At 42.7% G+C, this 24805-nt stretch overlaps 1 protein-coding gene across 17 annotated transcripts in view; it reads right to left on the bottom strand.

Moving 5' to 3' along the window:
- The window catches only part of LOC137306476 (neurexin-2-like), a 1403359-nt gene that overhangs the window by 1221986 nt on the left and 156568 nt on the right, over positions 1–24805 (bottom strand). For 8 of the 17 annotated variants that reach the window (XM_067975722.1, XM_067975719.1, XM_067975730.1 and 5 more), the window contains exon 3: positions 11603–11632. The exons of 5 other annotated variants lie outside the window; for them this stretch is intronic. In XM_067975722.1, the coding sequence (XP_067831823.1) occupies positions 11603–11632 (30 nt within the window). Of the gene's footprint in view, positions 1–11597; positions 11633–12099; positions 12125–13925; positions 13950–24805 lie in introns of all 17 variants that reach the window. 4 more of the 17 variants (XM_067975733.1, XM_067975727.1, XM_067975734.1 and 1 more) reach the window with 4 other exon arrangements.

Below are 24805 nucleotides of genomic sequence, written 5' to 3'. Positions count from 1 at the left end.
CCCTGCTGCTTTCAGGTGGATGCCCGGGGCAGCTAAAAGTCGCCCAACCCACAACCCAGCAGGGCGGCTGGCGCACATCTGGGGGAGATTGGGCGTGGGAGATCGCAACCCGAAATTTGGCTCGCAAACGCCGAGTTTACGACCAAAATCAGGAGAAAGCAAGCTGGATTTCTCCTCTACTGTTTCAGCTTCAGTATTTATTCTTCATTGAAATAAAACAATTACTTAATTTTTGCGGGTATCCTAGTTTATTGAGTTCCTGCTCTTAAATAACTCTCTTGGTGAATTCCATGATGTGTCATGTCCCTCATGCAGTCACTTTGTCTTTCAGTAATTTAAATTAATTTAATTACAGTCAAAATGTTAAAAATTAAAACAACTCGATTCAATCCTGGCAAAGATGTTAATGAAAAAACATAATAATTAAAATGTATTCATTCAGAATTGGAGCAGACTTCATCAGCGACACTGAATCTGCTAAAAGTTTTTGATCCCTGAGAGAATCATTTATAATGAATAAGATTATCACATCGGCAATAGTTTAGATACCAGGCTGTGTATGTGCCCATACCAATCAACAACAGTCTGCTCTGAATTGGTTCACCTCAGAATGATTTTTGGGATGCTATGGAATACGTACAAATGTGGGCGTTGGATGCAAACAAGATTGGACTCAGCTATTGATGACAATCCACAGATGATCAGCCTGCTATACACACAGCCTCGGATCAATCAGTGACCAGACCCCAACTATCACCAGTGATCAGACCCAGTAACATGTACCAAACCAATAGTAACAGAGACCAGATCCCCCAAGAATCACATGGGCCTGACTCCCAGCCACATGGACCAGATTTCAAATCAGATGGGCCTGACTCCCAGCCACGTGGACCAGATTTCAAATCACATGGGCCTGATTCTCAGCCACATGGACCAGATTTCAAATCACATGGGCCAGCCCACAAATCACATGACCAGACCCCCCAACAGTCTCTTGGACCAGACCCCCCAAAAGTCACACAGTCTAAACTGACCTTTGTATCTTTTTATGCAGCATATTTACCCTTTAGTTTACTCCCAATTTCTACTTCTGTCTTGTCTCCCTAATCGATACATTACCTGTATTTGGAGGAAGTATCTACTGCTCCCGGCATTGTGCTAGTAGCACTCTCAACTAGTTACCAGGAGGTGCATAAGTGCATCTCTATTCTCCTCACTTTCCAACTGGGATATGGCTGGCCTGCTGCACAACACAGACCTGCAAACAATAGACAGAACAGTCTGCGCTGCGTTGATTTACCTCAACCAGAACGATTTTCAGAATGCTACAATTGGCTTCAGTGCCCTTCAGCTGGGGGCGGGGGTGGGGATGGGTGTGGGGCGAATGAGTCAGTTTCTCATCTCCACGCTGACCAGTAAATCATGGAAAGCATACGAGCGTGGGCTTTGGGTGCAAACGGGATTGGACTCAGCTATGATTGTTAATTGTATGATTTATATTAATTAGTGTTAATTGTATTCAGGCGGTGGATATCAATTGGGGACTCTCCTGTATCGATTTATAGGAGAGCTTCACTGTGTGTGGGGGGGGGGGGTGTGAGGGGAATCTCTGTGAATGAAGGTTGGAAATATCAGGCTCTAGTATTCTATCCTTCACCACATAGCCATCCAATTTTAACAATAATGACCATCCACAGATGAACAGCTTCTGCCTGTACATAAAGTCTGGGGTCAATCAGTGAAGAATAGCTAGTTGGGTAAGGTAATGGAGAGTGACTAGCACTCATGGAACAACAGAGTATATTTTCCACTTCTGTGCTACCAGTGTGGACAGAAGCAGAAAATCAAACCTCAAAATACAAGAGTCAGCATTTTTGGGGGCACCTGAGAAGGAAGAAAATTGGAGAGGAAGAAATAGAAAAAGGTTTTATTAAAACAAAAAGGTGTAGTTCCTTTCAAGTTTTGATATGGAGAGGTCACCTGTTTCATTGTTGATATAAAACATGTTTGCCTTACTCGGAGACAAATGTAGTCCTTCAGACCCCAAAAAGATTAACCCAAAGCTACTTACAAAAGCAGTGGATGGTGAGTTAGGAAACTTGAAATGTTGCCTAGATTTAGGCTCAGCTTTTTCTGTTCAAAAATCTCCTCCATTACACAACAGCAATGAAGCCACTTACATTACAAATGAGGCTGTCTGGCTGAATATTGAAGGAAAGGGCAGTCGAATGTCTTTTGCAAACCCTCCACAACCCAATCAACGCTAATATTACATTATGGATCCTCTCTATCAGTCTTTGCATTGTAATATCGACTGGCCCTGCTGTGATAAATAGAGAAGCAGGTACTATGATGTCAGTCTATTAAGTCAGCGCAATCATATATAGAAAACGCAATATGTTTTGCAAATAACAGTGCCGTAGACAAGTGCACGATGCTGCCTGTACACTGTCAACCCTGAACCGCTGCTCCAAACAAGGCCTTGATGGAGAGCAAAGATTAGCCATCCAAACGCCAAGTGGCACACCTTTCCGTGATAAGTTTGTTTGTTCCCCTGTGTTCAGCAAGAACACTTTATTGTAGGTTTGTCACTGCTGATAGATCAGTGAGTGCTGGAAATGTAACAAATGTTGTTTTAGTAAGGCCTGGAAATCAGAGCCTGGAGATCAGACAGTGGGGTCCAGACAACTGGGATGAGACAATGCAGTTCAGGCAGTGGGGTACAGACCAGGATATTTCAGATAATAGGGATCAGGCATGTGGTCCTGGAAAGTGGGATCAGACAATGGAGATCACGCATGTGGTCCTGGAAACTGGGAAGGAGATCTGAGGCTAGAGAGCAGGCAGCAGCAAAATATTGCTGGATGTCAGGTAATGAGGACCTGACACAGGAGAGTGGGCACCAGGAATATGTTACTGCAGATGAGTCATTGCAAAGCTGTCACTTAATACAAATTTGAATTTTGAATTTTCTGTTAATGCAGAAATCTAAATACACTTATTGCAGCTGGTTCTGTGAATGAAGATCCTATATCTTCCCGTCTATGGCCATCTGCTTTTACTGGAAACAAGAGGGTAGATTTTGCCCTTGAGACCACCACAGTATCAGGATGCCTGCCCGGCTTGAAGAAGGCAAGACCATGGGGAGTTCCACCCAGTTCAGTCTAAAAATAGCATCCGGGTGCTATTGCTAGAGGACCTCGAATTAAATATGTAAATTAGTTCTGCGCCCTCTTCAGGCAGCCGCCTATTCAGAGGATGCCGGTAAAATGGAGATGGCCACAACAAAGATGGGAACGGGACGGTAAATTCTTGGCGCGCCATTTTTGGGGAGCCATCACCCCATTTCCGCCGGCAAGGAAGCCTCAAAGTTCAGCCTAAGCAAACAGATAGCCAGGGTTTCAGGAGAAACCAATGAAAAGAACTGGGCCAGACAGAACTGGGTTAGAACCATTCACTTCAATGGGGACCTGGATTTTTTAAAAATATTTGTTCATGAAACATGGGTGGAAAAACTCCCAGGTCACTTAAAAACTGCATTTTCAGACTTCCAACTGTCTAGGTGATGTTGGCCCGGCCGCATTTATTGCCAATCCTACTTGCCCTGACAGATGATGGTGAGCCTTCTTCTTGGACCACTTCAGTTCTTGTGGTGACAAGGACGTCTTCAACCACTTCCTTGTGTCTCTCACCACCCGCTACCCCCTTCCAACCCCACTTCCTCTGTGTCCGCCCCTGGAAAAAACTCTCCAGGTTTCTTACAAACTACACTTTCAAGCTCCCAACCGTTGGCCCTCCATTTGCCACAACACTTTTGCAGCTGCAGATCTGCTCAAGTGAGGACGAGATTTACTTATAAATAATGGTCGTTTTGGTGAAGTAAAAGAAGGCAACTAGTGTCTGTGGAGTTACATGCAACAACCAGTCAATACCTTCCAAGAGAGGAGCAGGGGAGAGGCAAAAGTTTTCCAAGAAGAAACATATTTACTCCATGTAGGGCAGAGCTCTTCAAAGTTAACTGTCTTGTGTACATGGAATTAAGTTGATTACATCAATGTACCTGCAGGGAAGAGAATCTGTTAATGGCTTTTATGATTTTGGAAGGAGAGCAAATGATGTACACTATTACACAATGAGACAGGAATGCTTTAATCACACTGTCTATCAGTGGATTCCAGTTAATGAGGTTACTATTAATGGGACAGTTGTTAATGGAATAATCCCTTAAAAATGACTATAAGTAAAATGATTCCCACCGTATTTAAATCAGCCGTATGAGTTTGGTTAATGGGAAGTCTGATATACAGAAGAGCAATGTGTTCTATGCATAAGGCTTAAGCCAGTGTTACTCATCATCTTTTTGTTGAGGGTTACATCCCAACCAATTCTTGCTCGAGGGACATTCTCAGGAATGGTGTGACACAGAGCGACAGGACATTGATCCGTGCCTGCAATTCCCCGCACAGTCTGGGATGCAAATCTGCCGCCGTGAGTCCCCAAACAGAAGGCTAACTATATATACAGCACGTTGAATTGAATACTGTTCATTTACCTGATCTATGTTAATATAAAGAGTCAATAAGTGAGCCTCGTTGAATAGAGTGTGAGTTCGATCCATCTACGGAGATGAGAAGAATCACAAGGCTTATCATGGAATATTTCAGCAATCCAGTATAGAGTGGGAAGTGTTCTCTGCTCAATCCCTATTGTTCATCTAAGTATTCGATAGGTAAAGGCATTATGCAAACCTTACGAGTTGCAAGGTCCATTGCTGACGGTGGTTGATGATACTAAATCCGAGTTGAATATCTGCCGTAAAACCCCAATCTAGGGAAAAGGAGATAACTGTCCAAGGCATAATCAAAGTTGCAAGAAATGTAATAAGCTGGAACATTTTGAAATCGCGTCAAGATTGTTACAGCTGTGATCGCTAGTGATAAATTACATGTTCAGGAGCCATTCCTCCTTGGGTAAGTTATATATGATGAAAACACAGACAAATCATGGTAGGTAGACCTGGAGAGAAGTGGCAAGACTGTAAATTTTGAAGATTGATACTGGTTATATAACAGCATAAGTACCACAGTCTTCCAGCCTCCCTCCCCTAGTTAAATCCTCTGAATGTTATATTGCGAAGCCCAGGAGGAAAACTGGATTGCATGAGACAATTTATAGTGCACACTACATACAGAAAAGATAGCACAAATTTTGACTTTTCATGGCCAGATAGTCACATGCTAATGATCTACTAGGCTATGAACCAGCAAACAGGGAGTACAGGGACCAGAGGAGATTAACAGAGATGTGCTTGGTTACGTCGTGAGCATGTAAAGATTGTGATTAAGGACAAATTCTCCCTTACAGCGTAAATACACCCCTTAGAATACCATTCCCAATACTTCCGAATGTGGAATAAAATTGAAATACGTGAAACAAATTGGGATTATTGAGGATTTTACTGAAACTAAGGATTTGCGCATGCCAGTCATTAAAGGAGAGTAAATCCCAAGCAAAGATTTATTTGTAGCTGGCACACTATCTAGGAATCTGATTCAAGATACAGAGAGATCAGATACTGAGAATGAGGGAGAAGCCCAAGGGGTATATTTTCCCCCAGTGCAGACTTCAGCCAGCTAGCCAGTGGAGGGCAGCTGCCGAATAGCCAGCCTGATAGTCCCGGCAGGAGGTGTTGGGAATGTATTTCTCGTAACAATATAGACAAAGGCTGCAGTCCTGGGCCTATGTGTCAAGAATTAGTTTGAAATACGGAGTCAAACTCTTGGAGGTTCATTAAGGGCCAAATGAACCGACATACTCACAGCCAACACTGAGATTACACAAGACGCTGCAACAGAAGAAAGCACATTACAGCCAGTTCAGCTCAGCTTTCTCTCTCTCACCCCATTTATACTGTTTCTAGCTGCACTAATCCACAGGCATCTGCATTCCCCAACCCTTTACATACATTTCTCGGTACTAACTTGTACCAGTTTCTGTCAAGGTGTTCCAGGCCTGCTAAACATTTCTCTCTATTCTGAAATCTTATGATCCCGAGACTAACAGACTGGTGTTTTAAGGTTAGCAAAACACAGAATGTATTATTAGATTTGGTTACAGATAACTTAAGCTCTAAATGTAAACAATGTGTGACCCAGCCTAGGAAGCAGGCTGTTCTGACTTCTGTACAGACACTGTTAACTACATCTGCAGATTTTCAGGTTAGGTTTTTGACCTTAGGGCTGATATAAAATGGAATCTAATTCTTATGTTCATATAAATGGATTCTTTTTCAACAAAATGGATAACTTTACTATTTCTCAATCCTAATTTCTAACAGAGGCCTGTTCTATTTTCAGGGCCGGGCCTCATTAGCATTCGGCCAGCAGGAAAGAAGTGCCTCTGGACAGTCCCTCGGTTCTGGTTCACCACAATATCAGGTGGCCCGGTCAGCCTCTGGGATGGAACAAGGTCCGAGGAGGGGGAGCCAATCTTGTGGGGGGTTGGGAGGGAGGAACCTGGAAGGGTAGCGACCCAAGCTGGTCCTGTGGAGCCCAGAGGAGTACTCCTGCTCCTCCCGGCCCACAGAAATACAGTAAAACTTAGCTGTGGGCTCCTCTTCGGCTGGACCGCCACCAGACCGGTGCGGAGTGTACTTGGAATGGCGAACGAGGTCCTAAAATGGCAAACGAGGTCCTATCTGCATCATAGGACCCTGAGTTGCATATTAAAAGGGACAACCATCAGACTCATGTCTGACTACCATCAGAAGATCGCCCAACCATAGGTCACAGGGAAGATCACTTCAGTCACAGCGACGGCAGGAATGGGGCGGTGAGCCATTTCCCAACATTATCCAAGCGTTACCAACCCAATTTCCGATGGGCAGGAGGCCTCAAAATCTCCCAAGAGTCTTTTAAGCATTTCATTAAGCAGTGATGGTCAGTTATAGGGGTGGATTTTAACTTGTTTCCTCGTTATCCTGACCTGCACTAAGTCTGGCTCACCCATCAGTGCCCCCCCACCCCACCCAATCCCATCCCCGCTGACTTCATTGGCTCATTGTCCCCTCCTGCAGCCTTTAGTCCTCCATCTCTGGCCTCTTGTGCATCCCTCCATCCCTTTGCTCCAACCACTTGATGGCAAAGCCTTCTGCAGCATTGGCTTTGTCTCAGGAATTTCCTCACCAAACCCCTCTGTTGCTGCACTTCTCTCTTTAAAGACCTGGTCAAGCCTATCTTTAAAGACCTGGTTAAGCCTATCTTTTGACCAAGCTCTCACTCACCTCTCCTACCTCGACTCAGTATCCATTCCTTTACCCCTTTTAACTACTTTTTTTTCCCTCCTCTGTAAAGTGCCTGGGGGAATTTTCAACAGTAAAGACACTATATGAATGCAAGTGTCTGTTATTATTGAGCATGGTCTGTCGAAGTGTTATTTCCCAGTTGAGTACCACTCGAGGTGATCCTGTTGCAACAATACAAACAACAGAAACATCAAAGCCTGAAGTAAGAACTTCCAGTGGTAGGATTGTGAGAAAACCAATTTGTTATAGAAACGATAACTTGGTAATAACAAAAAAAGGCAAAATAATTTCCTTGTTTGCTGTCAGACCAGGATAGTCTACCCTGAAGTTCAGTTGGAATGTGTCTATTGTATTAACACAAAAGAAGGGAGATGCGATAATTGCAGCCAAATAATGATGGAAATTTCCAATGTAAGGGAATGAGCAGACGAGTCATGTGATTAAAAATGGAAGGACAAGCTGATAAAGCTGTAACAAAAAGATACAAGATCCTAGGTTTTATAAATAGGGGAATAGAGTGCCAAGGCAAAGGTTAAACCTATAGGCCACAATTTGGATATTGTGACCGGTTTTGAGTGCCTTACTTTAAGAAGTACATCAAGGTCACAGAGAGGGTACAGATGATATTCACTAAAATAATACCAGGGATGAGAGACTTTAGTTATGAGAAAAGACTAGAGTTCCAGATCGTAATAACTCACTGTGTAAAAGAAATTCTCCTCATCCCACCTCTGGCTCTTTTGCCAATCACCTTAAATCTGTGTCCTCTGGTTACCGACCCTTCTGCTACTGGAAATAGTTTCTCCTTATTTATATCATCAAAACCCTTCATGATTCTTCTGTGCTATTTAAGCACATTGGTTGGTTGGTGTTAACTCCCTTTGTGTGCTATAAAAAGTTTGGATTGATACCTCCTGAAGACTCAAATCAGTAAATGTGACCTCAACAAGGCCGGTGTTAAAAGTGCAACAATTGACCTCAGGGGGAGGAGAGGGGGGGGAGGAGAAATCAGCCAAGGTTCCCACTCCTGATCCCCGTTCAATGACCTCTGCTAGAAAGTATGTGTGTGGTACCCCTCCTGATGGTTATGACCCAGTTTTATCGTCTGCAGTGCTCATAAATGGAGTGCTGGAACTGAGAGGAACCCTGTACAGTACTCCGATGGGTTTAAAATCGGACCTGATGCTCACACAAGCTGATGGAAGGTTTCCTTATCGTTGTCAAAAGTTCATTCTCATTCCTACTCCTTGCCTTGGTACAGTTAATTCCAGTCTCAGCACAATGTCAGTCAAAGGAATTGGCTTGAGCCCAGCAGGTCTTAATTCATTTTTGCAGACTCAGTCAGAGCTACCATCAGATAAGAGATGTGTGCAACTGACATGGCAAATGACATTGAAATATCAAACTCATACTGAACTTGGAGGTTGCAGAAGCAGGATTCGGGGTCATAGGTTAAAGCACAAACTACTTTCCGAAGTGGAAACCATAGCCAAAAAAAGGCAATGTTTTGAAGGTTTTTTTTCTCTAAATCTTCAGAGAGGCTGCAGTAGCATTTCCATAAAACAGCAATACAATCATACAACCTGAAGGGTCTGAGATCGTTCCAGGAATACAACCAGTATAATATCTTTCGGCTGCTGTAACTCAGATTCTGGGACAAACAGCGTGGATCACACCAGGCCATTAACTCCATTTCTACATCCAGCAAAGAACAGCTGATCCCAGTAAATTAAAGCTGCAGTGTTTTCTGATGTGTTCTGTGCCAACCAACTATTGGTAACTTGTGCTCCCTTTAAACGGCACTATTGCATCCTCTATCAAGAGGGCTCAGAGGCAAACTATTAGCATAAACAGCTCTGGTCCCAATGGAGGTGGTGAGAGGTTCCAGTAGGTGCCTCTAACACAATAGTGCTGCCACTGGCAATGCTAAATTGCTCTCACTGGTGGTACTCACACTGAGTTTGTCATCTTGATTTTGTTTGTGCTTTTCTATTGCAAAATCGGGGGAAAGATCCTCACCAGAGTAACAAAATCATTTGTATTAATTGTACCTGTGCAAGATTTGCATTCACAACTTTTGAACAACTGTGTTTTTGCAAATCTTGGACTGGTCACCCCATTCATTAGGAAAGGGAATCAGCTCAGCTATGTGGCCGTTTGCTTTCGGAACAGTTTAATAAGGCAAAACTGGATGAGATGGCAAGAAACTCACCCTCCCCAGATCACCGCATTCAAATTACTTTACCAAGGTATGGTGTTGCTGAGCTGTTCAAGTTTTTTTTATCTAATATACTATGTAGTCACTAGATATTGAATTACACAGCATCTCTCATGTTCAGACAGGTCAGTTGTGTTATCTACAGCAAAGGTCAATACCACAGAGCACTTTATTCACGGGATCACATACCACAATAGAATTTAGTCCTCACTTCTCTTATTGAAAGCACACAGTTTTTTTCTGATCTGAATATTCTAATCTGACGTCCTCATTAGGCATCAACGCTGTATACTATAAATATTAGCTGTAAAATTTTGTGCTCAACAAGGTGAAGTACTTTAGTGCTAGGATATGGAAGACCTCTTATTGAAGACACCCAAGAGCTGATTTTAACTCGGGTCGGGAATCAGGGATAAGGGGGCCGAAGCAGGTGGCTAACCGGCTGGCCCTTGGAATGTGAAGCCTGAGAGATTTTAACTCCTGGGCCTCATTTGCAAGCTCCAAAACTGAATCCCGCCCGAAGTCGGCAGGAATTATTTCACTGCTGGCGGGCAGGAGTTGAAAATCTGGGGGTGGAGGGGGTTAGGCTGCCACTGGGGAGTTGTGGAAACGGTCCTCAGCAAAGTAAGCAATTAAATGGGTGGGAGATTGGGGGGCAGGGGGGGCGGGGGGGGAAGAGATTGGTGAAGTCCATGATCACCATTTAAATTAGGCCCTCAATCCTCTGGGGTGAGCAGCCTACCCGAGTCTGATTTCAGGCGGGTTAAGATAGTGGGCGGCGGAAAAGCGTCGTGAACCTCCCCTCCCCCTCCCACCGGAACTATTCCCGCTGGGCCGGAGGGGTGTTAACATTCCCCCTCCAGCGTCAGCATCAATAACGCAGATTAAAGCTCATTCCAGTTTTTTCACAACAATGTGCTCCAATCCCAAACTCAGAAGAGTGCCCCATACTGCCACAGTGTGACATTTTCCCATTTTCCACACCATAAAAAAATGCAAGGAATAACAGTTACTCTATTCTACAAATACCATGTTTGAGTTGATTTCCATTGAGTCCAATTGTTTTCACAAGTAAGTGGGCCAAAATGGGTACACAAGAGTCAAAATGCAATCGGCTGTGAACCTGAACAGCCTTATGTATCTATTAACTCCACATACTCACCATGCATATTCCTACTACACAAGGCACATATCTCCTATCTTTGGACTACATTCATAATCAACTCTCCAGTAATGAAATGAAAGACTGGGACCAGTTTCAGTCAATGACATCATGTAACTTGTAGTCTTCAGACATCAGACAAATCTTTGTTGAACATGTACATCCTAATCTCAAAGCATTGTCTTTTTTGATGTGCAGGAAACAGTCAAAGAGAAATTGAGCCACGGATATTGTGTCACTGCCATACGATTATGTTGGGGGTGAATCCAGTATTTACATAGTATACAATGATAGGAACAAAAATCAGAATCAAACACATTTCAGTGCAGTAGAGAATTCAGTTGTGGTTACTCATAATACATCCAGAGTCCGCCAGTCCCAAATGACTTTGGTACATTCTGACATAAAAGCTGACTCTAGAAGGGTAACTGCCCAGTGGACAACTCCAGAAGGAATAACTGCAAAAGCACTAGCTAGGGTCAATCGTACGACAGATTCAGCTTCTATGGTCAGTGTGCACTAAGGAAACAAAGGAGTTTGGGATTGGTGCACATTACATAACAGAACTGAATATGTATTTGTCAATGTATGAAATACTTCAGTATGAGACAACCAATGTGTATCCACTTCAATGTTAGAACAGCTCTTAACCAAATCCCCAGAATAGCCCAAATTATCCATGCATTCTTACATCCCATAATGCAGTGCTTCATAGACCAAAACAAAAATGACAAATCGACAAGCTTATTCTAAAAAAATACTTACAGAAAGAAAAGTGATTGGCTCATTCTCAGGCAGGTCAAAATCTATCTACAATAACAGATTCGGGCCAATCTTAAAAGGACATGACTCAACAACAATGGGATAGAAATAACAGAAAGGAGATGATAGCTAAAATAAAGGAAAATAAAGGCCATACCTTGGCTGCTTAGCATCAGGTGAGCTGGACCTTGAGGAAAAAGAAAATTAAGAACAGAATAAAAAAAAGGTCAAAATTTACGGGAAAGCGATTTTTGTCACAATCACAGCTTCAATTTGTGACAGACATCCACATTCAACATGGATGTCAAAACTAAAATAAAACATTTAGAAAAAGCATTTCACAACCAGTGGTTGCTAAATAATGCTTTTTAAAGTTAATGGAATAAGGCACAGAAACACAAAAAATATTTCCAATATTATCTCAGATATCAAAAGCTTAAGTTCAATACTACTCAGTACTCAGGGAAAGGCCAATGGTTACATTACACAGCCGCAATTTGAACAGGGTACAAACTCACTACAGAGAGGCTAGCAAAATAGTGTATCTGATATGGGTATATGGCTGTAATCATGATAAGCTTTGTCTTCTCTGAGGCTCCATCATGACCTAACATTGTACATTGAACCTCAATTATCAGCCATAATGGGAGGGACCCTCTGCCTTCACCTCCGCCAACCCCTCCCCTTCCCCCGCCCCCCCCCCCCCCCCCAGCCCCTGCCCACCCCACTGGTGGTTAATGAAAATTGGCAGATAATCGAAGTTCCCAAATTTTGATACATATATATCTTAGGCATGGGAATGAAAACAAGTACAATGCAATGACGCAAAGTGAATTTAATCATTCTTGGTTAATTTGTATCAAACAGGAACAGACAGTGCAACGATATCTCATGCCAACCTTTGTTCTGCAAAAATTCTGGCGGATAACTGAGAAGGCAGATAATTCGAACACAGATAATGGAGGTTCCACTTGAGGTCATTTCTTTTACTATCTGAATAAGCAGCATTTCATAGATAGAAGACCTCCATGATCAGGTCCAAGATTTGGAGATAGAAGTCTGTTCAGACATCCGCTTCCAAGGAGTCCAGTACTTCACTCAAGAAGCCAAAATGGGAAAGACATTGGCAGTGAGTATGCTTTGCCCCTAAATATCTTCTATTAATACAGTATATAGCATTTACCAAATGTAGTAGCGACATCTAGTAGCACAACTTGTATACTGCACCAATATAGACAGGCTGATCCAACTTCCTGTGGTGTCAACTTAGAAGCCCAACCACTCATTGGGAACTTGGATACAACGAAAGGTCTAACACTGCAGTAATGACATCCCCCCTCAGTTTTCTGCCTCCTCGCCTAAAAGTGTCGACACATGTGGATACAGTTCTTGGGCACTGGCAACTCTCTGACACTTTGTCCATGTGGCTATTCTTCATGTCAGCTTGGACAGTGAACGTCAGCCAGATATTCAACCATGGAGGGCATCACAGCCAAACATGATCATGTTCTCACTTGACGTCCACACAGCTGTACTTCCGACAGGTTTCATTGGATAGTGATCAGGAACCCAGTCTGATTTGTAGCCCAGGGCACTGAGGTCAATTATAGCTGCAACCCTAGCAAAGACAAAGTAACTCAATACAGACCAGGATTCGAACCTGAGACCTTTGAGGTGTGGTTCAGTTACTTACCTGATAAACATTGGGGGAGCCCATGATGGCTTTTTAAAGGCATGGGCAACTAAGTTATGCTTCCCCTCTACAGATCAGAGCCCATAAACCTTTTTATTTCATCCTTTAGCTTTGGATAAAATGGACAACCAAACTCTGCAATAGTTTCTCTTAATGTTATTCAATTCTAATGACATAAATAACTTATATTACTGAAAATCAAATTATGATAAAATCTGATAAAATTCCTTGGCACAGGAAGAAATGAGGAAATATTATCCAAGAGGCTGAATGAGCTGCATGGAGTTGCAGAAACTACATAGAGACCAATCTTGAATACATTTGAAAATTTGATTGATTATAAATTCTTAAAGCATTCTTTTTTTAAAAAAAGCACATGGTTTTATTGACAATAACTGACCTAAAGCTTGTTTTTCCATTCCCTTTTCTGATCCAGCAGTATTCAATGGAAAATATAAGGAAACTTTGAGAGACCTCATTGTCCGAATGGCACAGTCTCTTACTATGATAGTCTCGTGCATATAAACTGCCCGAGTAAGGGAACACCCGAATAGAATACCAGCTGATGTTCATCCTTGGGTCATCTCTTTACCAAAAAGCTCAAGGTCATCAAGAGCATTCACATGCTACAACTATCAAAAATAGGATTGCCACTTTTTGCCGAGACCAACACTAGCTCGGGAACGCAGTAGAGTCGGGGTCACAATTACAGTTCTAAAGTTTGCTTTGCTACTGATGAAAACTGACTGTGAACCTTAATAACTAATGCTTCCACATCACAAGACACAGAAACAGGTGGGAAAAAAAAGGACTTGCAAATAAAAGATAGACTTTTGCTGGTTTATATTTGGGAAATTTATAAACGCCCCACTCAAAATCCAGACAAGTGCCAACTTTAGTTAAAAGCACTACAAACGGGATAGGTGATGAAGATGACAAGTAATATAGATACTACAGGTGTTATATATGTTACAAGTACCTTTCCATTTTATCAGTGCCATTATCATTACTTCTCTGAACATTCTTCTCTCATTCCCCTAAGTAATCCTACATACTCTCCCTGTGTTGAAATCAAGGTTCATTCCCTTCTCAAATTCTTGTCCACGACTGAAAACTGTGAAAACCCTTACCTCCTTGGTCTTTTCTTTTTCCTGTAATCTACAGGTATTTAAATAAAACCCAAGCTTGATCACTGCCTCTTGATTTACCTCACTCTCTCACCTACTCTTTTGAACCTTACTCCTGTAGGCTTTGGCCCTTCAAGGTTTCCCAATAGACAAAAATATCGTTAGCTACGTATGATGCCAGCACCACGGTAGCACGTTCAAAGGGTGTTCAAACAGACAAGTGTGGATCAAATGGAACACAAAACACTGTGCTACAGACACTGCATTACTGAACCTAATCTAATAGTTCCTTGACTTGCGTGAAAAAAAATTGTGGAAGAACTATTCTATTTGGATACTGCTATATTTATCTGTGCTGTTCTGTGTTCATAGGCTCTTATGGTCTTCATGTGACATACCTAATCATAAATACAACAGTTTAAAAAACTATAGATAAACTCACTCACAAAAGACAACATCCATCCCACTACCTGACATGCAATAACTTGGTAAGTAGCAGGTAAAGTGAAACCTCAATTATCTGCACTCTCATTACCTGCAAGGATTTTCTTGGGAGCCAGAGACCTGTGGAAGTCAAGTTTAATTTTCCAGAAACTGGCTGAAATACAGTTGAGAGTTCTTAGTTGATAACGAGTTGTTACCTGGATGTCCAGTAACTGGTAGAATTTACTATTCATGTAGCTCTGATATTTAGCTTCAGGTCAGGAGACCATCAGAAATCAGGGCCACAGAAGACCAGTGAGAGTCAGGTCTTCAGGTATGGGACATCGGCAACAGTCAAGGGCTTTTGGTGTTGGACACCAATGGGAGTCAGACTACTAACATTTTTAAGAATATGGGAAATCAGGGAGCTTGATTAGGTTATCTGAATTGGCCAATCAGAAGCTAAAAACTCACTGTTAGATTAGCTACAAGGGAACACTTGATTATCTGCCAATTTCCATTATCCACCAAGGATAGGAAGGAAGGAAGGAAGCTTCCCTCCAGTATGGTTCCTAATCGAGATGCATATGTAATATACTTTAGATAGAGGGCTTGATTTCTAACACTGCTTGGCATTTCAATCCGTTGGGATTATGTGTGATGAGGACTGTTCACAGCTGGATTATCAAGAAAGTACCCAAGGAGACGCAAGTTCCATCTTCATCTAACAACATTCTTGACCCCACTGTGTCCTCTGATCTGAAATGGAACTCCAATAATTTCCCCATCGCTAAACTTATCTCCAAAAACCTTGGTTGCTTCTTTTGTAACAAGCACTTCTTTTCCCTTCAACAATTCTTCCCTCTCCAAGGCTTGAATACTCCTTCCAATATCTGGAAAAACTTTCTAATACTTCTCTAAACTCTCGACAAGAGTCAAGAAAATGTTTACATTTCATAGATGATCCTTCTCTCACCTTTAACCTCTCGCCCTCCACGACATCCTATTAGAGTATGTCACTGTTTGCATATTACCCTACAGCTTCTTGAGTTAATGAAAGGCAGGCCACAACAAACCAATTCACTGAAATTGTTTGAAGAATATAATTGAGTTAGTAGATGAGCAGAAGAAAGATAGTAGGTATTACATGTATTGATATTCACAAGTGAAAAGATAAAGGGGATTAAATTGGACAAGGTCAATAATTAGGCGTGGGTAGCGTGATCTGCGACTAACCCGTGCCCAGTGCTTCCTGCGCAGGCGGAACGAGATATTCGTCCGGCCTGAGTACTTATCTGACAGCAGCATTAAAAACCACGAAGATTCAAGGAAATGCACACTTTCCACCAGCAGGGGGAGCCCGAATCTCTTAAAGGGAGGATGTCGCTTAAAATCTCTTAAAGGTAGCTGGTACCTGTTATTTGCTGAAAACAACAGTCTGCAGTCTGCACAGAGTCTGAACTGAGATCAGGCATCGCACACGTAAAACACAGATGCAGGTCCCGTCCCTACGTTTACAAACTGATGAGTTATGTTAAAACATTGAGTAAAGGTTGCGCACTACTAAATCCCACATCCTCCAATCTGCATGCCAGACCGCACCAATCTGCCGATCTGAGTTGGTACCAGGTCCGCGAGTGTGCACCAGGTTCTCTGCTGATGCACTAGAGGCCTTGGTGCAAGAGGTGGACAGAAGGAGGGACATCCTATATCCACAGTGGGGCAAGAGGCCCTCCAGACATATGCTTAAAAGGCAGTAGGAGGCAGGAGGTGACGAAGTCAATGCCAGGCGCATAGCACCACAAACATGGATGCAGTGCAGGAAGAAGTTCAATGCTTTGACATGAGTGGTCAAGGTGAGTGAGGTCAACTGTCAAGTGGCAACTCCTACCAACTGCACCACTAGCCGCACCCACTGCTCCACGCACTACACCCACCCCATCACCCACATACCAACAAACTCTTTCCATCAGTACTCAACACTTCCAAACAGATGCTTCCTCTCACTCTTACACATTGCCACTGCCGCAAGCCGCCCACCCACAACTCACAGGCCACACACCATGACAGGCACATCACCCAGACTCACGTCCCGCTTTCTTGCAGAAGAAGGTTTCGCATAACAGGAGGCAGCATGTGGCCGTGGCATTTAGCCCCTCGAGCCTGTCACGCCATTCAATAAGATCATGGTGGACCTGTGACCTAACTCCATATACCCGCCTTAGCCCCATATCCCTTAATACCCTTGGTTCACAGAAATTTATCAATCTCAGACTTAAATTTCACAATTGAGCTGGCATCAACTGCCGTTTGCAGAAAAGCTTTGCAAACTTCTACCACTCTTTGTGTGTAGAAGCATTTCCTAACTTAGTCCTGCACATCCTGGCTCTAAATGTTAGACTATGTCCCCTCGTCCTGGTATTCAAGTCTAGGAGACCTCCAAAAGCAGTTACAAATGTATCAGCAGCCAGAAACAATAATGCAGCAACTAATCTGTAAATCGTGCATGGTCCCTTTAAATAGCGCTGGTGGGGGGTCCTCCAGGCACTCTAAGACATGTTCAGATGGTCGCGGTTAAGACTGTGCGTTGAGCGGAGTGTTAACTGCCAAAATTGTGTCTATCACTTTAAATTAGCACATGCACTAATACCTATACCAAGATGGCGTCCAGCGCATGTCACGCTGGAAACGTGTGTGCGCAGCCAAGACGCCATCTTAGCACTTTGAGAGGCCATGTAGCGCCAAAACAACGGGCGCTAGATGGCCCAATTTCCAGCCTAAAGTTCTTTGCAGGAGACTTATGGCTGAATTGAAAATTTATGGGATCCAAATTGAAGTTGTTTTGCACTGGATTTTCTAATTGGCTGGATAGTAGGATATAGAGGTTAGTAATCAATATTAATAATTCTAAATGGATAGCTGAGATCAGCAAAGTCCTCAACAAAGATATTTTAAGTGGAATATCTGAGATTTATGAATAACACCCAGTTGCTTAGGAAGTCAGGATATTTCAAGGGGACAAGTATCACCGGGAGAGATCTACAGAGGCAGATTAATGGCAATTGGCATTAACATTGAGAAATATGTGTTAATAGCTTCTGGTGCTAAAAATAGCAAATATGATTATACAGTGAGAAGTATATCAAATAGGTGATGTGAAGCAGGAAGATAATTGGGAACAAAGCTTGTCGTCATCCTCTCTCACCTCTAGCTTACAACTTCTCTTTCTGATATGACCTTTCATTGTTCCTTCCAAGCTCACAACACACCAACCATATACTTTCTCTCCACATATCTTTATTGTGTTGAAATCAAAACTTAATCACACTCTAACTTGTCTCTAAATTTTACCAGCCTCATTCTTCCCATCCTCCTACAATCTACAGGGTATCAAAACCTAAATTAGGCATCACCTAACTACTGATTCTTGATTCATTACAGTTGCTCGCCTACTCTTGTCAGCTCAGCTCAGTTGCTGGAACATCTGAGTCACAAGATTATGGGTTCAAGATCTGAGCACATAATCTCAGCTGATACTTCATTGCAGTATTGAGAGATTGCTATTGTTGACGGTAGCATCCTTCAGATGAGACTTTAAATCAAGGACCCCCATCTGCTGGTTCAGGTGAATGGCAAAAGTCCTGTGGTGGTTTTATCTTTGCCCAAATTACTCCCTCAATCAACATCACCAAAAAGAGATTGAGGTCAATTATCCTGTCAGCGCCCAGTGATCACTTATTACCTGGATACTAATGGCAGGAAATAAAGGCAGAGGCCCCCTTTACATTGCCTCAGAATTACTGGGGCTTACCCAAAGGGGTGGACCTGGGCCCCCAAGTGAAATGAAGTTGGAGGAGAAATTCCTGACCCTCCTGCCTCACTTTCCTCCCCTAGAAACCAAATGGCACCCAAAAGCAGAGGCATCCAATGAACCCAACAGCGGGCCTTGTGCATGGGGATAGGGTTCCCAACCCATTCAGGGAGTTTTACGGAATCGGGGGTTTCTTCCCCGAGGCTGCCTCCAGCAGCCAGGGAGATCAGCAGTTTAAATTTCCCGCTGTAGTGCATGCCGCTCCCCGCCCACGCTCCGTATTGTCAATGAACCATGTAATTTTGCCTATGTAAACTGCTTTGGAACATTTGTGAGATGTGATACAGCATTATAAAAAAAGTATATTTGGAATATCATTTGGTTGGAAACAGTTAAAGGCACAGTTTAGGCCCCATATGTCTACGCAGGTGAATGCCGAAGATCACGTGGCATTATTTGAAGAAAGAGCGAGCTTGCATTTATCAGGATGTACCAAAGAACTTTACAGCCAATAGTTTATTTTTGAAGTGTTGTAATGTAGGCAAAGGATAGCAGGGAGTTCTCCCAGTATCCGAGCCAACATTAGACCCTCAGCCCACAAAGTCAAAAACAGACTGATTGTTCATTTCATTACACACAAAGGGTTGTAGAAGTTTGGAACTCTCTTCCGCAAACGGCAATTGATACTAGCTCAATTGCTAAATTTAAATCTGAGATAGATAGCTTTTTGGCAACCAAAGGTATTAAGGGATGTGGGCCAAAGGCAGGTATATGGAGTTAGATCACAGATCAGCCATGATCTTAGCAAATGGCGGAGCAGGCACGAGGGGCTGAATGGCCTACTCCTGTTCCTATGTTCCTATGTTTCAATGCTGTTTGTGTAATTTTACTGAGCACGGGATAGCTGCCGCATTTGCCTACAAAACAACAGTGAGTGCACTTCAAAGCAATCCAGTGTACGTGAGGCACCTTTGAGATGTTTCTGAAGTGCCATACATAAGTCTATCATTCTTTTAGGATGTGACTATTTTCCTGCAGCATAAGGTTAAAAGTCTTCTATTTTTCATGTTTGATTCACAGCAGATTACAATATTGTAAAGAAAATGTGAATTTACTTGAAATTTTAAACCTTGCATGTCTTCAGGGAACAATATGCATTAATGAAATTTCATGTGAAATTCATTTCACTTTGCAGAACAAGGAAAGACTTATTTAATTATGATCTGTGCAGGTACAAAATGACCAGTCAGAGTGGCTTAGATGATTGTTATTGGTGAACAATCTTTTAATATATAAAACATTTTTACATTATAGGAAAGATGTGATTGCACTAGAGAGGGTAGAGTGGAGATTTACGAGGATGTTGCCAGGGCTGGAGAATTTTAGCTATAAGGAAAGATTGGTTAGGCTGGGGTTGTTTTCTTTATAACAAAGGAGGTTGAGGGGAGATTTAATTGAAGTATATAAAATTATGACTCAACTAGAAAGAGTGGATAGGGAGGACCTATTTCCCTTAGCAGAGGGGTCAGTGGCAAGGGGGCATAGATTTAAAATAATTGGTAGAAGGATTGGAGGGGAGTTGAGGAGAATTATTTCCTACCCAGAGTGGTAGAGGCAAAAACTCTCAATGCATTTAAAAAGTACTTGGATGTGCACTTGAAGTGCTGTAACCACAGAGCCACGGACCAAGTGCTGGAAAGTGGGATTAGGATAGCGAGCTCTTTCTCGGCCGGCACGGGCACGATGGGCCGAATGGCCTTCTTCTATGCCATAACTTTCTATGATTCTTAGAGGCTTCTCCAATAACCTAGTGGGTAAGACATTACCTGATATAAACCGGAAGATCTACAGTTGAATTCCTGGTTTATATCGAGTTAGCTGCTCTCAACTGAGACAACAGTTGGAGGCTACAATTAGCCTCAGTGGCCCTCGGCCATGGAAGGGAAAAAGCAGCCAGGCCTCCAACTTTTCACTAGGTCTGAGATGGTTAACGGGTGATCTGATAAAAGTGTTAAAGATTATGAAGGGTTATGATAGAATAGATAGGGACAATGTATTAGCCCTGGTCAGTAGGATGGTAAAGAAAAAGCACAAATTTAAGATATTCACCAGAAGAATTAAAGTGGAAATTAGAAAACGAAATTATACAGAGGTTGGGTAGTATGTGCAAGTTTCTGTCACAATCCATTGTTGAAGCAGAGTTCATAAGTATTTTAAAAAGGGAATTAAATTATTTCTTGAAAAAGAGGAATGTTGAAGGGTATGCAGAGTGAGGACAGTGAGATTAGACTATATGGGGGTGAATTTAACCCCCAAGAATGGGTGGGTTGGGGGCAGGTGGGAGTTGAAAATGGTCGTTTTTTTGGGTCGCAACCGCAAAGTTTTCAGACTTTGTATTCCCAGTGAAAAGCCTGTACTTTTACGCGCCGACGATAAACCCAGAAATAAAGCTGGGTTGCGGTCACGACCCAAAAAAACAACTATTTTCAATTCCCACCCGCCCCCAACTCACCCGTTCTTGGGGTTTAAAATCACCCCCTATGTCTCATGGGAAGAAATGCAGTGGAACAGACTTGATAGGCTAAATGGCCTGTTTATTTGCTGATTCTATGATATCACAAAGTTGTTGCACTTGTGGAACTGTACCCCAGCAAGAGCAAGCTCCTTCAGGAGAGGAAGGGAGAAAATTGTAGTAGAAAAATAAAAAAAATTCCATTCCTTGCACCTCTAGCAGCTGAGCTCAACTCTAATTCAGCCTTGGCAACTCTTGCCTCTCAGTCAAAAAGACATAAGTTCAAGCCCCACTCCAGGACTTGAGCACATAATCCAGGTTGACGTCAAAGATCCCATGGCACCATTTGAAGAAAAGCAGGGAAGTTCTCCCGGTTTATTGGCCAACATCACTAAACCAGATTACCTGGTCATTTATCTCATTGCTGTTTGTGGGATGTTGCCGTGTGCAAATTGGCTCCCACATTACAAAGTGACTACGCTTCAAAAATACTTAATTGACTGTGAAGTGCTTTTCAACATCCCGGGATCATGAAAGGCACTATATAAATGTAAGTTCTTTCTTCCCTTATTTATTTTTTTCCATTTCTTGTTTCTTATCCAGAATGGACAGTTAGTTTTAGAAATCTCTATTTAATACAGCAGTTTTTAATAGAGAGACACAGTAATTCAAAATTCATTTGCTCTGAGGCAAACCCCCTCAATTCACTGGAGAATAAGAGTAGAGTGAGTAAAGAGAAATTACTTATTGAGTTAATGCATAATTTTAAACCAGTTTCACTATGCTATTACTCAGGAGATCAGACACAATGCCCTTAAACTCAGAAAAATAGTAAGCCTCCAAGATATTTTGTTCATTTTTTTTCTGAATAAGAAAGCAGAAAATTCCTGTTGTGATTCTCTTCAATTTCTCTCCTTCATTAAGCTCAGATAGCACAGGCAACGCAGCACCTGCCTCCCTACCAGATGGTCGTAGGAGCAGATCTCCGGGCCATCACTCAGATTTATCTGTTACTCTGATGTTGCAGGATGTGCTTCTGGTACCTTCTCTGAAACGCAACATATAAACATAGAAAATAGGAGCAGGAGTAGGTCATTCGGCCCTTCGAGCCTGCTCCGCCATTCAATATGATCATGGCTGATCCTCTATCTCAATACCATATTCCCGCTCTCTCCCCATACTCCTTCATGCCTTTTCTGTCTAGAAATCTATCTAGCTCCTTCTTAAATATATTCAGTGACTTGGCCTCCACAGCCTTCTGTGGTAGAGAATTCCACAGGTTCACCACCCTCTGAGTGAAGAAATTTCTCCTCATCTCAGTCCTAAATGTCCTACCCCGTATCCTGAGACTGTGACCCCTTGCTCTGGACCCCCCCCCCCCAGCCAAGGGAAACATCCTCCCTGCATTCAGTCTGTCTAGCCCTGTCAGAATTTTATATGTTTCAATGAGATCCCCTCTCATTCTTCTAAACTCGAGTGAGTACAGGCCGAGTCGACCCAATCTCTCCACATACGATCATGCTATCCCAGGAATCAGTCTGGTGAACCTTCGCTGCACTCCCTCCATGGCAAGTATATCCTTTCTTAGGTAAGGAGACCAAAACTGCACACAATACTCCAGGTGTGGTCTCACCAAGGCCCTATACAATTTGCTCCTGTACTCAAATCCTTTTGCAATGAAGGCCAACATACCATTTGCCTTCCTAACTGCTTGCTGCACCTGCATGTTTGCTTTCAGTGACTGGTGTACAAGAACACCCAGGTCCCTTTGTACATCAACACTTGCCATGTACATCTGCCATGTATTTGCCCACTCACTCAACTTGTCTAAATCGCCTTGAAGCCTCTTTGCATCCTCCTCACAACTCACGATCTCACCTAGTTTTGTGTCATCAGCAAACTTGGAAATATTACATTTGGTTCCCTCATCCAAATCATTGATATAAATTGTGAATAGCTGGGGCCCAAGCACTGAGCCCTGCGGTACCCCACTAGTCACTGCCTGCCACCCCAAAAAAGACCCATTTATTCCTACTCTGTTTCCTATCTGTTAACCAATTTTCAATCCATGCCAGTATATTACTCCCAATCCATGTGCTTTAATTTTGCACACTAACCTCTTATGTGGGACTTTATCAAAGGCCTTCTGAAAATCCAAATAAACCACATCCACTGGTTCTCCCTTATCTATTCTACCAGTTACATCCTCAAAAAACTCCAGTAAGTTTGTCAAACGTGATTTCCCTTTCATAAATCCATGTTGACTTTGTCTAATCCCGTTGATATTTTCTACGTGTCCTGGTATCACATCCTTTATAATAGACTCTAGCATTTTCCCCATTACTGTTGTTAGGCTAACTGGTCTGCAGTTCCCCGCTTTTTCTCTCCCTCCTTTTTTAAATAGTGGGGTTACATTTGCCACCCTCCAATCTGCAGGAACTGTTCCGTAATCTATAGAATTTTGGAAGATGACAACTAATGCATCCACTATTTCCATGGCTACCTCTTTTAGTACTTTTAGATTATCAGGCCCTGGGGACTTATCGGCTTTCAGTCCCATTAATTTCTCCAGCACTATTTTTTTTACTAATACTAATTTCCTTTAATGGCAACATTTAATGGCTCTCTACCTCTGTACAGATCCATTATCTCCAAGCAGTGCTGCCTTAAATATAGTTTAGAAAACTGTGACACTGCATCACTAATCCACTGTGGAGCCAGTCTTCAGAAGTAGGAACGGGAAAAAGCCCAAACAAGCCTTTCCCTTCTTCATAGAACAATCCACCTTCTCATCATGTTCCTCAAATCCATTATTCCCCAATTGTCTCGAACCATTTGGACTGACCACTTTAATGTCCTTCCCTGTTCATTTATTCCACAACCCTATTTCCCCTTTGGATGAAAATGTTCCTGAATTGCATGCTTCCTGTTGATCAGAATCGACAAAATTCAGCTTTTTACATTTATATTAATAATTTGGATGCAGGAATAGAGAGTTCCATATCCAAGTTTGCAGGTGGCACTAAGTTAGGAGACACAGTAAGTTGTGTAGATGGAAGCAGGAAGTTACAAAGGAACAGGCGTAATTCAGGGACATAAGCATCTAATATGGTGCAGTGTGTGTGCGTTTGAGCCATAAGTGCACCATCCGCCATATTGGTAAAGCCTCCTGCATAGGCATCCAGGTCCAATATCTGAAACAGGCGTTGGGTCCTTTGCATATGCAAATAGGGGGCCTAATGCCTGATTGAGGACCCCCTTACAAAATTCGTTAGCAACAGACCGCAGCATAGAAACATAGAAAATAGGAGCAAGAGTAGGCCATTCGGCCCTTCGGGCCTGCTCCGCCATTCAAAAAATTCATGGCTGATTGTCTAACTCAGTACCCTGTTCCCGCTTTTTCCCCATATCCCTTGATCACTTTAGCATTAAGAAATATATCTATCTCCCTCTTGAATACATCCAATGACTTGGCCTCCACTGCCTTCTGTGGTAGAGAATTTCACAGGTTCACCACCCTCTGAGTGAAGAAATGTCTCCTCATCTCGGTTCTAAATGGCATACCCCGTACCCTGAGACTGTGACCCCTGGTTCTGGACTCCCCAGCCTTCGGGAACATCCTCCCTGCATCTAGTTTGTCTAGTCCTGTAAGTGTTGCGTTTAGTATTCTCAGGCGTTTGGCAGCCAAACCTACGGTCCTTAAAGGGACTGCTGGAGGCTGCCACCCTAAAGGTAATTTGTAACTTGTAACTTTTTTACTTACATTATTGCAGAGCTGGGAGTAGAAAGATGCT

The sequence above is a fragment of the Heptranchias perlo genome, chromosome 43 (assembly GCF_035084215.1).
Source record: "Heptranchias perlo isolate sHepPer1 chromosome 43, sHepPer1.hap1, whole genome shotgun sequence".
NCBI classification, from domain to species: domain Eukaryota; kingdom Metazoa; phylum Chordata; class Chondrichthyes; order Hexanchiformes; family Hexanchidae; genus Heptranchias; species Heptranchias perlo.
This window is presented reverse-complemented; position numbering and strand designations above follow the sequence as displayed.